This window comes from Sturnira hondurensis, unplaced genomic scaffold (genome assembly GCF_014824575.4).
Source record: "Sturnira hondurensis isolate 20B ecotype Veracruz unplaced genomic scaffold, ASM1482457v3 Scaffold0018525, whole genome shotgun sequence".
In the NCBI taxonomy this organism is placed as follows: domain Eukaryota; kingdom Metazoa; phylum Chordata; class Mammalia; order Chiroptera; family Phyllostomidae; genus Sturnira; species Sturnira hondurensis.
The window spans coordinates 12,849,173-12,864,062 of NW_028091156.1; the positions used below are offsets into that span (position 1 = coordinate 12,849,173).

At 41.0% G+C, this 14,890-nt stretch overlaps 1 protein-coding gene across 4 annotated transcripts in view; it reads left to right on the top strand.

Moving 5' to 3' along the window:
- Positions 1-14,890, top strand: part of RGS7 (regulator of G protein signaling 7) — a 314,036-nt gene that overhangs the window by 298,610 nt on the left and 536 nt on the right. For 2 of the 4 annotated variants that reach the window (XM_037069439.1, XM_037069440.1), the window contains exons 15-18: positions 327-513; positions 3,161-3,250; positions 5,275-5,328; positions 6,026-6,106. In XM_037069439.1, the coding sequence (XP_036925334.1) occupies positions 327-513; positions 3,161-3,250; positions 5,275-5,328; positions 6,026-6,100 (406 nt within the window). In that variant the 3' untranslated portion in view covers positions 6,101-6,106. The remainder of the gene's footprint in view (positions 1-326; positions 514-3,160; positions 3,251-5,274; positions 5,329-6,025; positions 6,107-14,890) is intronic. The other 2 variants (XM_037069441.1, XM_037069442.1) reach the window with 2 other exon arrangements.

Here is a 14,890-nt window from a genome sequence, read left to right on the forward strand (position 1 = left end):
TCTCCTCTTCCTCTCTCATAAACGGTTCTCTAGCCCTGCTACTTCGCTTTTAGTAAAGTGACGTTTGCACAGAATCGGGGCTCTGGCAGATCCACCTTTAACAGCAAGCTCATGAAAGACATGGCTTTCTATATTTCCTTCCAAAACATTGTATACCTTTGAATGCAACCGATTAAAAAAGAAATCAGTCAGGGCCTGGTATGGCAAGCCCTCCAGAAAGTGAGTCCGTTATTATGCACCATTGTGAGTTGTAAGGTCACTCAGTTTCACAAGGCTTTTCAGAGGATGAGGCAGCATCACATCTCCTGGTGTCACATCCTGCGCAGGTTCTGGCTGGCAGTGGAGGACTTGAAGAAAAGGCCTATTCGAGAAGTCCCCTCCCGAGTTCAGGAGATATGGCAAGAGTTTCTGGCTCCAGGAGCGCCCAGTGCCATTAACTTGGATTCTAAGAGCTACGACAAAACCACACAGAACGTGAAGGAGCCTGGACGGTACACGTTCGAAGACGCTCAGGTTGGTACAGGGGGAGGGGGCGCCTCCGTTTACGTCTCAGATGCGCTCCTGAGAGGTTGACGGTTGAGATACTTTCGTTTCATTTTATTATAATTGGCCACGATGCCTAATAGCGGAGATTAGGTCACTGTGTGTAAAATAACTCTTCATTGATCTAGAAGAGAACAGAGATGCTTAGAGTGGCCTGTTTATAAAAGCCTGGTAAAGTCTTGGAAATGTGTACAGTTTTACATGCACAGTTTCTGAAAGGGAGTATTGGAAATCTTTGAAAACTTTTACTACTTCTTCTCTTTTCTTGGTCACCCAATACGTGAGCAAGCATTTGTACCAAGTGGCCCAACCTCAAGAACCTATATTTGACATCTTTAAGGTGTCATCAATGGGAAGATTCTAAGATTCTGACATTCCTTAGTTATTCATGATTAAAACAGAGCTAAACTGAATTAGCTTAATGTTATGTCAAACTCAAACCAGTTTTGCCACTAACGATAAAATGGCATACTAGATTCAGGCACTTAATACTTTTCCAAGTTAATTTGTTGGTCTGCAAATAGAAATAAAAGGAAATTGATATTAAGACATTAACTTCCGAAGACAAGTGTTTAGTGTTTTTTTAAATCAAACTGGACATAAAATTCTCCTTAAGAACAATTTGAATATCATTTCCTAATAATGTGTTGAAATTGGCTTTTAATCAAAACATGCCTACTTTATAATTTCTTAAACCATTTTCGGAAAAGGATATGAACTCTAGAAAGTACATTGTATTTTAAATAACAGTGTTACTAAAATAAAATATGGAAGATGAAGAATGAGATGCACAAATGTCCTTTCTTAATTTTACTCTCAGTAGAAAATACATTTCTCCTTGGCCCTGGCTGGTATGGCTCAGTAGATTGGGTGCCAGTCTGAGAACTAAAGAGTTGCAGGTTCAATTCCCGGTCAAGGCACATGCCTGGGTTGCAAGCCAGGTCCCCTGTGGGGTGCATGCGAGAGGCAACTACACATTGATATTTCTCTCCCTCTCTTTCTCCCTTCCCCTCTCTAAAAATAAATAAAATCTAAAAAAAAAGAAAAGAAAATACATTATTATTTATCAGCAGACACTAGGCTTCTCCTTGAATTAAGCACAGATGTTTAACTCCAGTTTTTCTGTGGGTTTTTAAACCCTGTCTTCAAAGCCGTAATAGGGATGCCTTGTCTTTGTTTGAGCAGAGACACGATGTAATGGTTGAGAACGCAGCTTCCAGAACCAGATGCCTGGGTTCTAGTCTGGACCCTGACCCAGTGCTCCGCTTCCCTATGCCTGTTTCTTCACCCTTAAAGTGGATTTGATCACGGCCCCCAACCTCGCTGAGGTTGTGGGAGGATTAAGTTAATTAGCTTCGGCAAGCATTTAGGAGGGTATATTCAAGCACAGCCCCATTCTCTGATAAGCATTTGCCATTTCTTTCATTCCTACAACTTTGTATTATACCTTAGAAGAGTGAGGCTGAGAGAGAGATGAATAAACTGGTTACATTTGCACTTTGTAACTGCTAGATCTTGAGCAAGATAGTAACTGAATCCTAAAATGCTCGACTCCAAAAGGACACGATTCCACTCTTACGATACTTGAACAACAATTAAATAAAACATAAAAAAAGCAAACAAATTGATCCAGTTTTAAATGTACCCTACTCTTGGAGAGGAGCCTTAGACTAATTAGTTGAGGCTTAATCCTGAGTGCTTTGAAGTGGGTTCTGAATAATTACAATTTTTTCCTGGTGTGTTTGAGACTAGGGAAACCAATTCATTTCTAAAACCACATATTTGGGGACATCCAGATATTCTCAAAGGCTTCGGAACTCAACATCTAACTGCTGTTTCACTAGACTGGAAAGACCAGGGAGCCTCTACGCTGCCTTGAGCTGCAACAGGCCACAGCACAGTCTCCCAAAACGGGGCAGTAACACTGAATTGGGTCAATGCATTTTTTATTCACTTCTCTACCATTACTCATCATTAGAGCAGAATGTTATAAACTGATTAGAATTAACTTATTAAATATGCATTGAACTTGGCACTGAATGAGTAAATAGAGAGTACAAATGGGGAGGCGGAGCCATCAAATATTACACTATTTATTCTTTTTCTTGTGCTCTGGCCCAACATGGATGCGGCTGACAATTTTCTATATTATTTGCACTAAAGAGAGATGATTCATCTGAGCCGTCCCACCCTCCAAACACATACGATGCCATAGGTACCTAGGCTGGCTTCCCATCACTCACTCTGGGCCTGGAGTCATTTTAAAGGAGAAATTGATTTACTGGTATATTCTCTAATAATCTCTATAAATCAACCGCTTGATTTGGACCTACTCTATGACATTCCATTAACTAAATTCCATTTCTTTAAAGGGCTAGATGTGATTAACATTCTTTGTAGCTCCTCCACCAGTTTTTAAACTGACTCATGAATAAAATGGCGAATTTGGGAATCGGCAAGTTCTCCAAACAGAAGGGATTCTCGTCAGCATCAGCACTATTATTTCTAGCTGCCCTCAGATTCGCTTTTGAACCAAGTGATGTATTCTTATCACCGTATATGATTTTTCCTGGGAAAAACCTAATGAAGAAGTACCTTAACTATTATTTCTTTTTAGGAGCACATATACAAATTGATGAAAAGCGATTCATACCCACGTTTTATAAGATCCAGTGCCTATCAGGAGCTTCTACAGGCAAAGAAAAAGGTACTGGTTCTTTGTGAGCTTCTCAGCTCTGGTCCTCAGTCGTAATTATTTGGAGTAGTTACCTCCACTGGGCCCAGGGTGTTGGACAGGTGGTAAGTGAACGCACCCCAAAACCCTCCTCCAGACCTTTGCATTTTTAAGAGTCATTTAAGTTATTTTTGTTTCTGTTTTGCTTATTTTCTGTTTCCTTTGTTTCTGTAGATGTTCTTGCTTTACAGTGTTTTCTAGAAGCGGTTTCTGTGTTTCATGTTAGTCTTCTGTATGCCTAGTTCCAGGAACTCAACCATCACAATACAGGAAAAGGATGAATGGCATTGGGTAAAAAAACTTGAACAGGGTCTTTTTGTTCAGTGGAGTAGAATATGTGTTTTCAGCCACATACTCCATAACTAAAAGTGTCATCTTTTCGATGATAGCTGTCAGAATGTGGTGATGTTTGCTTCTAAGTACCTTCCACGTGGTGTTTAGCCTGAATCCCTTGGCATCCCCACACTGAATTTTACACACCTAACTTGGTAGCCACACACATTTCAGAAGAGTTGCAGCGGCCTCAGCATTCAGTCACTGTCTAGCATCAAAGTTCCTACGTCGCTAGCACCTTACATCATCCATATAACGGAGTGTGGGAAATCTGGGTAAAAGCATCAGCAGCACTCATTATTTCTTTTTTCTAAATCTGTATTCCAGTGTCTGTTGCATTATCACAATACCCAAGGTACAGACACCTGAGTGAGTGCTGACAGATGAACAGCTAAGGAAAATTTATACACACACACGGATGCACAGGAATCTTATTCACCCAAGAACCAGAAGAAAATTCTGCCATCTGCAACAACACGGATGAACTTCGAGGGCCTTGTGCTAAGGGAAACAAGCCAGACAGACAGAGGGATACAAGCCAGACAGACAGCGGGAAACACTGCATGGAATCACTTCTATGTAGAATCTAAACAAAACAAAGCTGAGCACAGAAACAGAGTAGAAAACTGGTTGCCACGCCATGGGGTGGGGAACACGGACGGAGAGGCTGAAAAAAGGCGCAAACTTTCAGGTCTAGGATACGAACAGGTCTGAGGACCTGGTGTCTGACATGACAACGGTGGTTGATGATATTCTCTATTATATAACTGAGTTTTGCTAAGAGAGTAGAACTTGTGTGGTTATATAAAAAAAGGAAAATACTTGAGGTGATGAAAATGCCAGCGTTATTAAGGTATAACGGACAGATAAAATTAACATTATTTCAAGTGTACGACGTGATGATTTCATACATGTACACAATGTGGAAGGATTCCCACCGTCGTTATTTTTAAGTAAAAGAGTTCATAGCTTCTTGAAATGCTGAAATGAAATTGTAATTCTGTGTAACTCATGATCATCATTTAGGCTAATGGGATTTTTTCAAAGTCCAGCGCCTTTACAACTGGAGAGAGATACTTCGTATTCAGGCTGTTCCGGACAGCCAACACTAGCCACATGGGGTTGTTCAAATTCAAATTGAAGTCGATTAAGATTACATAGAATTCTAGCCAAATATTAAGTGCTCAGTGATAACAGCTAAAGGCTGCTGAAGTATTGGACAGCATAAATGAAATTTCCATTCTTTCAGAAATTGGTGCTAGATAGCGATGCTTTATAACGCGAACACAGTCATCAACAGCAGTCTGGTCCCGATAGAAAATTAGTACGGATGCCACCAGATTTCCAAATATTTAGACTTTGCAAATGTCAGCATAAGAACTTCCCATCTCGACGGCATTTTAATGTAGTTCAATTTTGCGTGAAATCACACCATCGTGTTTGCAAGAAGAAGAATTGGGGGCTTTGACATAAAATCCTTAGGAAACAGAGACCTCCCCGGGCATCCCTCCGGCCTCCTCGGGCCCTCTGATTTAGGGCATGATTTGGCATTGCACCATTTCATCTTCCTGTCTTTTTCTGCTCTGTTTTCCTTGCTTTCTTTTTGTGTGTGTGTGTTTATATCCCCTATGTCCCTTCGCCCCTCCCCATCCCCCACACGTAAGTCGGAACGCTCAATGGATCGCAGAACATCTTTTGAGAAATTCGCACAGAATGTGGTAAGTCTATTTTTCGGAGGAAATACACATCCTTAAGTCCAGTTAAGAAATTTCCCCGCTTTCTAACCCCACTGCCCACCTTGAGTCCTTTGATATAACAGCCAACGTATTGCCTTTATTCAAATTCAGAACTTTTCTACTGACCCTACTGGTTCAGCCCTGCCTAGAGTAGATAAAGATGTCATGCATGGAAAACTACATGTATCAACCTAAGGTTTGGAAAGAAGTTTATATATAGAAAATGAAGAAATAATGATTTTTTATATTTTTATTTTTACTCACTACAGCCCTTTCTTTATTAAAGATAGTGCATGCTTTTCTTTCCCTTGGCTCTTCCTAAAGCTTAATCAAGGGCTCCTGCTTTCTACTTCTTCAGGGAAAAGTTATCTAGTTAGCAGTTTAAAGCCAAAGATTTGGTATGAATGGTGGTCGGTGATGAGATTTGCCAAAGACCTACCACCATGTGCCTCTTATTCTTTATTTTTCCGGAAACTGTTGAAAATCATTGCCTAAATCAGTCAGGAGCTTAGCAGTTTTTATACCACTGTTTTCTGAGTATCTTGCCATGTGTTTCAGTGATATATTTGTTTGTGGGATTCTTTCTTATTTTATTTTCTTTGTATTGTATCAGTGCCTGTGGAACTTTCTGCCACCGTGTAAACGCAAACTAAAGCCTTCAACACATTTATTTTTATAGGGCAGAAACATCCCTATTTTCCCATGCCATAAAAACTGTACACCAACAATGAGGGCCAGCACTAACCTGTTATGAAAAGAGGTAGAACGATCTTGGTTTATACTCCAGTTTGTCTGCATCGTCTATTGAGTCATGTGGTTAGCTCCATGCCGCTGCTGTGTGCACGTGTGTGTGTGTGTGTGTGTCGTGGCTTTTGCTCTGGTGGCTAGTTAAGTGGAATTGTGTGTATTGACATGTAAGCCCATTGGATTCAACAAAGATGCGGTTTTTGTTTTCAGTTTCCTTCAAGGATTTTTGTGGTGGGGAATGCTAATCAGTTCTATTCATGAACTGCCCGTTGCAGCCATTAACAGAGTATTTGAGTGATTTCCTCAGTATATGCTTTGAACATTCTATGTGATTGCATTGCAAATTAAAGGGCTGGAANTGTCTATTGAGTCATGTGGTTAGCTCCATGCCGCTGCTGTGTGCACGTGTGTGTGTGTGTGTGTGTCGTGGCTTTTGCTCTGGTGGCTAGTTAAGTGGAGTTGTGTGTATTGACATGTAAGCCCATTGGATTCAACAAAGATGCGGTTTTTGTTTTCGGTTTCCTTCAAGGATTTTTGTGGTGGGGAATGCTAATCAGTTCTATTCATGAACTGCCCGTTGCAGCCATTAACAGAGTATTTGAGTGATTTCCTCAGTATATGCTTTGAACATTCTATGTGATTGCATTGCAAATTAAAGGGCTGGAAAATGAAGGGCTCTGGGAATTAATTGTGTGCTAAACTCAACAAAATTTTGGCTGGCTCTATTGGAATCCATGACCTGTGATGTCAAATTTTCCTAAAGACACCTTGTGAGTCACCGCGGGAAGAGCATGTAAAAGAAATGCTTCAAGATTTTGGCGGACAAAGTTGCACGGTGCCTGGTGTATTGCTTCAGAATTGTTTCAAATTCGCCTTTCTCTAATGTAACGCTGACAGAATGTTGTTCTTGAGACTACAAGGGACGTTTCTGTGATATAATCAACAACAATAACGCAACTTAAGGAAGATGGAAAGGGGAAGCAAAATGGTTGCCTTTCCTCCAATGCCATCCCTGATTCTGACCAATTTCCCCGCCTCTTAAAGTAGCACCGTGTTGGTTTATTTGTTTTGATTTCTTTAAGATTCCACATATAAGTAAAATCATATGGTATTTGTGCATCTCTGTTCAACTTTATTGAGCATAATACTTCCTAGGTTCAACCATGTAAATGACAAGATTTCTTTTTATTGCCGAATAATATTTTATTATAAATTGTATTATATAGTATGTAACTACTATACATTATGTGTATATATCTTCCACTTCTTTATCCATTCGTTTATCAATGGGCCATGGACTGCTGCCATATCGTGGCTATTGTAAATATTGCTGCAGTGAACATAGGGGTGCAAATATGTTTTCAAATTAGTGTTTTCATTTTTGGTGCATGGGGGGTGGGTGGAAAAGAAGAAGGGGCATAAGAGGTACAAACCTATAGTTATAAAATAAGTAGGCTGCTGGAACATAATGTACAACACAGGGAATATAGCCAATAACACAATAACTTTGCATGGTGACAGATGGTTACTCGATCCTTGTGGTGATTGTATTGTAAGGTCTACGAATGCAGAATGACTATGTTGTATACCTGAAACATTATACTATTTCGTGGCAACTATATTTTAAAAAAATAGCACCACACTGTCACACACCGCAAAGTTTAAAAAAAGATGAGTAGGAAATAAGGGGAAGAGCCCTGGCTGGTGTAGCTCAGTGGATTGAGCACAGGCCTGTGAACCAGTGTCACCAGTTCGATTCCCGGTCAGGGCACATGCCTGGGTTGCAGGCCAGGTCCCCGGTAGGGGACACATGAGAGGCAACCACACACTGACATTTTTCTCCCACTCTTTCTCCTTCCCTTTTCCTCTCTCTAAAAATAAATAAATAAAATACTTAAGAAATAGGGGAAGAGAGAATGTAATCATTTGCATCTTCAGTCAAAATTTGTACATCAAGTGTCAACTATATTCCCAATGTGTGCTTTGTCTGGGGAACATGTAGGAGGTGTAGACCTCAATTGCTGGGGCACCTAATAATATAAACAAACTGCTATGCTGTACAAGAGAGTGATAAACTATTCCTACTTGGTCCATTTTTCATTAGTGTCTATTTGCAGAAGTTTGTTTACCCGCTCCAGCCTAAAAATAGCATCACAAGAGTTTCACACAAGAGTTACTTGCTTTGCTGGACAGATCTTCACAATACCCTTTGAACTACTTCTTTTTTTTAGTGTTTACATAAATGTTTTTTAATATATTTTATTGATTATGCCATTATAGGTATCCCATTCCCCCCCTTCAGTCCCCTCCACCCTGCACACCCCCTCCCACCCACATTCCCCACCTTTAGTTTGTGTCCATGGGTCGTACATATAAGTTCTTTGGCTTCTACATTTCCTATACTATTCTTAACCTCCCCCTGTCTATTTTCTACCTACCATCCATCTATGCTACTTCTTCTCTGTACTTTTTCCCCCCTCTCCTCCTCCCACTCCCCTATTGATAACCCTCCATATGATCTCCATTTCTGTGTTTCTATTCCTGTTCTAGTTGTTTGCTTTTGTTTTTGTTTTAGGTGTGGTTGTTAATAATTGTGAGTTTGCTATCATTTTTTCATATTTCATCTTTTTTTCACTTCTTAGATAAATCCCTTTAACATTTCATATAATAAGGCCTTGGTGATGATGAACTTCTTGAACTTGACTTTATCTGAGAAGCACTTTATCTGCCCTTCCATTCTAAATGAAAGCTTTGTAGGATAGAGCAATCTTGGATGTAGGTCCTTGCCTTTCATGACTTGGAATACTTCTTTCCAGCCCCTTCTGTAAGGTCTCTTTTGAGAAATTAGCTGACAGTCTTATGGGCACTCCTTTGTAGGTAACTATCTCATTTTGTCTTGCTGCTTTAAGATTCTCTTCTTATCTTTAATCTTGAGTAATGTAATTATGGTGTGCCTTGGTGTGTTCCTCCCTGGGTCCAACTTTTCTGGGACTCTCTGAGCTTCCTGGACTTCCTAGAAGTCTGTTTCCTTTGCCAGCTTGGGGAAGTTCTCCTTCATTATTTGTTCAATTAAGTTTTCCACTTGTTTCTCTTCCTTGTCTTCTTCTGCTACTCCTATAATTCAGATGTGGAACTGTTTAAAGATGTCCTGGATGTTCCTAAGCCTCTCCTCATTTTTTTGATTTTTTGTTTCTTCATTCTTTTCTGGTTGGATGTTCTTTCTTCCTTCTGGTCCAAATAGTTGATTTGAGTCCCAGTTTCCTTCCCATCACTATTGGTTCTCTGTACCTTTTTCTTTATTTCACTTAGCATAGCCTTCATTTTTTCATCTAATCTGCAACCAAATTCAACCAATTCTGTGAGCATCCTGATCACCAGTGTTTTGAACTGTGCATCTGATAGATTGGCTACCACTTTGTTGCTTAGTTGTATTTTTTCTGAAGCTTTGATCTGTTCTTTCATTTGGGCCATTTTTTTCATCTTGATGCACCTGTTACATATGAGGGGCGGAGCCTTAGGTGTTCGCCAGGGTGGGGCAACCCAGTTGCTGGGTTGTGATGCTGTATTCGGGGGATGGGTAAGAGAGGGAACAGTGGTGCTTGCTCTGCTCTCTGCCGTATTTCACTTACTTTCCCCACTTCTCACAAGCAAACTGGGCCCGTCTAATGCTGGTTCCCAGGTGGGTGGGCTTGTATATGTTTTAGACCCTGTGGGTCTCTCCAGTGAACTCTCCTGTGAGGGTGGGAGTTTCTCCAACTGCCTCAACCCCCACAGGTGTTTTCAGTCAGTGGTTTGAAGCTTTATTTCCTGGCGCTGGGGCCCTGGGTTGCATGGTCTGTCCCGCTCCCCAGTTGTTGCTCCTGGTCTATCTGCACACGAATGTGGGACCACCCAGTCCGCAATCCTCTCCCCGTCCGCCCGCTGCTGCCTTGCTGCAAGTCCTTTCTGCCCAGCTGCCCGTCTCTGCCCCTCCCACAGGTCTGGATGAATGGGTCTTCTTTAACTCCTTGGTTGTCAGACTTCCATACAGGTCAATTTTCTGTCGGTTCTGGTTATTTTGTTTTTAAATTGTCGTTGACTCTCCTTTGGTTGTGTGAGGAGGCACAGTGTGTCTACCTATGCCTGCATCTTGGCCGGAAGTCCCCTTGGAACTTCTGTTGGTTGCTGAGAGTAATGAACTCTTGGTCACTTAGGAAATAATTATAATGAACAGCCAACAGTTGCGTAGCATTTTACAGTGTTCAAAGGACACTTGTTCCTTTTTGTTAGTTTTGGTGTTTTGGTGTCATTTACATGCACAGCAACCCTGGCAAGTAGTTGGGCCAGCTCCACCACCCTATTACCCAGAGGCAAATTGAGGAATAATGAAATAAGGTCGCTTCACTGACATCACAGTTTTTGAATGTTAGGATCGGGAACTGGAAGCAACTTTTTCTCATTTTACATCCATTTCTCTGAAGATGACTCATTTTCTTTTCATTACGCCCCACACTGGGGGCATGAGAGTAACACATTTTTGTTACACCTTCACCTTGGCTTGTTATCTCAAGAAATCTCTTTTCCTGTGATTTCCTGTTTTTAAAACTTTCCTTGTCATCAGAGAAGGCTCTGTCCTCTCGTGCCTTCACATGTTATTCTTATTTAGTTGACTTCATTCTCTCTGGACAAAGTTCATAGGCTTTACTGGTTAAAATAGTTGTTTACTTCCTCCATCGCCATCATCAAATCTGACATCAATTTTCCAGCCATTAAATTATAATAGCATCTGTCTGCCCACATAAACCTTAAGGGAGAACAGATTGGAAATAAGCATAAAAACAGGCCTGAGGGTGTATCAGTCACACCTCCAATCAAAATCCATAAATCGAGCACCAAGTCTCTTACCTCCTCTTCTTAGCTGCTGGGAAGTAGAAATTGAACCAGCCTGGCTCTGGGCTAGAACAGTAGAAGTGTGAATTCGAGAATGTTCATGTTGAACTCACAGGAACTCGCCTAACTGAACCTCTGTTGGGGGGGAAATGTACCCCATCTCAGCAAAGACAACTCTCTACAGAGCCCTCCAAAGAGTCTGCAGGCCGCCTCTGCTCTGGCATCCTTACGCTGGCGCATGGGCCTGTAAGGTAAGCTCTGGAGAAGGCATCGAGTTCCCCGGAGAAGCTATGGAAGCTCTGGGGAAGAATTTCAACAAAAGGCCTGGCTGTCTCTGAAATCAGTGGACAGATCTTTCCGGGACAGATCTGTACTGAACACCGTCACTTATCAGTATACATATTGTTTAGAGCACATGTAAATATAAATCCTTTTCACTTTGGAGTGTTAAAAATGAAAAGGAAACGATGCTTAGTTCTTTTAGAAATTTTTTCTGTTAAATCTTCAATTCTTTAAGCTCATTACAGAGTTACTGACTAGTACAGTTTATGCAGATTTCATAGAAGCAGCAAAATGAGGGGAAAAGAGCACAGGCCTGTAAGCTCAAAGGGTTAATATTTAGGATTGAAACCTAGCCCCATGCTTTTCTCCCATATAAATTTTTTAAAAATCACTTCATCTGCTGAACCTTGGTTCCTTCATCTGCACTCCCTCTACCCAAAAATAGCTCCTATAGCACTTTGCACAAATGTATGTCAATATTGAAGGAATGAGGTTACACTGTAATTATGCTTTGGAAATACGCTTTCTTTACTTAAGTTACATTGCAACTATCTTCCATATCATGTCATATTCTTCTACGTCACTTTGACTACATAAAATTCCTCTGAATGGATACGCCTGGAATACATTTCTTCTATCCTCTACTGATGGATATTTACTTACTTATTTATTGCCATGATAGTTCTAAATATTGATTTTTTTCTTATATTTATAAACACTTGAATTGCTTGGTTACATGGAATGCAAAATTATAAAAGACGTCAGTCTACCTGTTTTTCTCTCTTTACTTTTTTCTCTAATCCAACAGAGGGGAAAAATAACTTCTTGTAGAAGGCAGGAATCAGACTTTGTGTTTCTGACTTCCCAAATCACTTTATTAATTAATGTTACAGATTAATAACAGGCTTCCTTTACCTATTGGTCATCATTCCGTGGAGAATGGCAGTCATTATCACTGTGTCCTTACGCAGTCTTACCCGGCCTGCCTTTGCTTTCATGTCCCTTGATATCATTTTCTTCCATAATGAAATAGAGACCAACCTTAGAGTCATCCAAAAGGTCATTTTCTAGGTTGTATTTATACCAGCGAAGCTGCAGTGTAGTGAGACCTCCATAGAGTTAGTGAGATCCTTGATGTACATACACGTCACTCGTCACGAAGCAAATCGTTGGCTTCACATACACATCCATCATCATGTATAAGCAGATCAGGAACAGTGAAGAGGAAGGTTTTGATTTTGTGTCTGTGCAATTTAGGGAGGACTCTGTGCATATTCTTTTCGGGTTGAGAGCTGTAGATTTTATTACTTGAGATTTCAGGTATATTCATATAGGTAAACTATAATTGGGTTTCCCTACCAGTGAACACAGAAAGCAAGCCTGGACAAGGATGAACTGCTTTCTCCTCTTCCTTCTCTCATATGGACCTGCAACTCATCTCATTTATCATTTTGTTGTTGACATATATGGGCACCCGTCTTGTTTTACTGAAACTGAAGCCGCTTGTGGTGATAACTTGCCTGAGAAAGCAATTTCGTGGTCCCTGCAGCGTGCTGAGAATCGATTGTTATGAAATGTATCAGACGATGTGGCCTATTTAGTTTGGACAATATATCTTCATTTTCCCCTAGCACCATCCTTAGTTCTTAAATTGCCATTCAAGTTCTACAACCTGCAGATCGAGTAGTGGTTTTTGGTCAGAGAGCATTCAGTGCAACCCAGAGGTTCCTAAGGAATGTTTGGAGATTGCTGAAGAGACATCTCCCAGCGGGAAACTTCCCCTTTGCTGCTACTATGTCTCACTATACTGCTACTATACAATAGCATTTCCCAAACTACTGGTCCGATCAACCCAAGGCCTTGGGTTTATGCCAGTGGCTATGAGGCCCTAGCTACCTGAGTGTAGCTGGAATCCGTCCTGGGGGCTCTGTGTAACAGGTTTATAACCATAGAGTTCCCTGTATCCAAGCACCACCGGATTCTTTGGTCCAACATAATAAAAACAGTTGTTGAGCACCTACTCTGGGTCAGGCACTTTGCTCCTTACTGAGAATACATAGATCATGAGATACAGCCACTGCTCTTAGGAAGCCTACAGTTTATAAGAGGATAGAGATGAACAGAAATAACTAATTTGGGGATGTCACTGGCATGCACACCAATGTTAGGTCATTCTTCTCATGAACATTAACTGTTTAATGAACAGAACTATCTCATGTAAAACATAAAGGTGTTTCTTAAAGCATCCGAGTAAGCAAGAAAAAAGAGTTAAGACCTAAGTAAGAGACCTGCCCTGAGGGAGAGAAAGAATAAAGGTAGAGCCAGAGCCCTGGCCACTGTAACCCAGTAGCTTGGAGCATTGTCCCATGAACCAAAAAGTCACAGGGTCAATTCCCAGTCAGGACACATGCCTGGGTTTCCAGTTCAGCCCCCAGTAGAGGCCCAGGCAGAAGGCAACCAATTGATGTTTCTCTTTCACATTAATGTCTCTCTCTCTCTCTCTCTCTCTCTCTCTCTCTCTCCCCCTCCCCCCCCCCACCTCTTTCTCTCCCCCACCTTCCCTGAAATCAATAAGCATCTTCTGCTCTCACTTGCTGAAAGCTATGCACACTCACTAGTGAAATTAGCAAAACGGCCCTTGTGAGTTTCTGTACAGAGAAAGTTTGATTTTTAAATTTGTAATCATTTCTTCAACATATTGTTCTTTTTCCAAAATGCAGCCATGTGTGATAATTTGCTGATTTCTCTCCCAACACAGCCTCACCCCTTCATTAAACTCAGAGCCCCACCAGGTAGTGAATCAGGGCTATTGCTTTGACTAATTTAGTACTAAAATATTACATTTCTTTAAAAAAAATCTTCTGATTTTCTCTTAGTGTTTTAACCTCTGAGAGGTACAAATCCCATTGAATCAGTGGACTATCAGTTTTGTATTAGAACATACACACTAGGAGATGAAACAGAAATGGACAGCCTGCTTTTTGATCAGAATTTGTACATGTCTTACCTCGCTAGAGCACTTAACAGAGACAGTTTTAGCTGCCAAGATCCCCCCCAATGAATATGCATTCTAGGTATTAAGATAATATGTGGAATCACAATTTATGGGATATTTCTGGGGTTGGGGTTGGAGGAAATCAAGTAGGAAAGCACAGGGAGATGCTTCAAATTTGACGTAAGGAGCTAAGCAATTTTTGTCTTTCGATGTATAATTGGTGCCTTTATCTCCATGACTCTATAGGATAAGAGACAGATTCAATCTTGAGTTTCCGCCAATCACACCATCAAAAATGCATTTCATTTAACTAAATCACACCCTAGGCCTATCTAAGTATTTATAAAGGCATCGCTAATTCCAGCGATTGAACAAGAACGCTTTCCCATGGCCGTCCTTCAGAGCAGCCTACTAGTTCTATTGTAACGTGTTTATTACCAGCTGCTAACCCAAGCCTTGTATTATTGCTCAGCCTCAGTGGAACGTTTATGGACTTGTTTTATGAGTTGCTACTATGTGCTGTGAACCCATCAGTCTGTTTGCAGGGGGAGGCGGTGGGCGGTGGGAGGACAGAGGGAGGGTCGTTTTGTTTGACGTGTGGGTGGGAGGGAAGTTGGTCGTGACTAAGATGTACCAAGAGGGTTCCGTGTG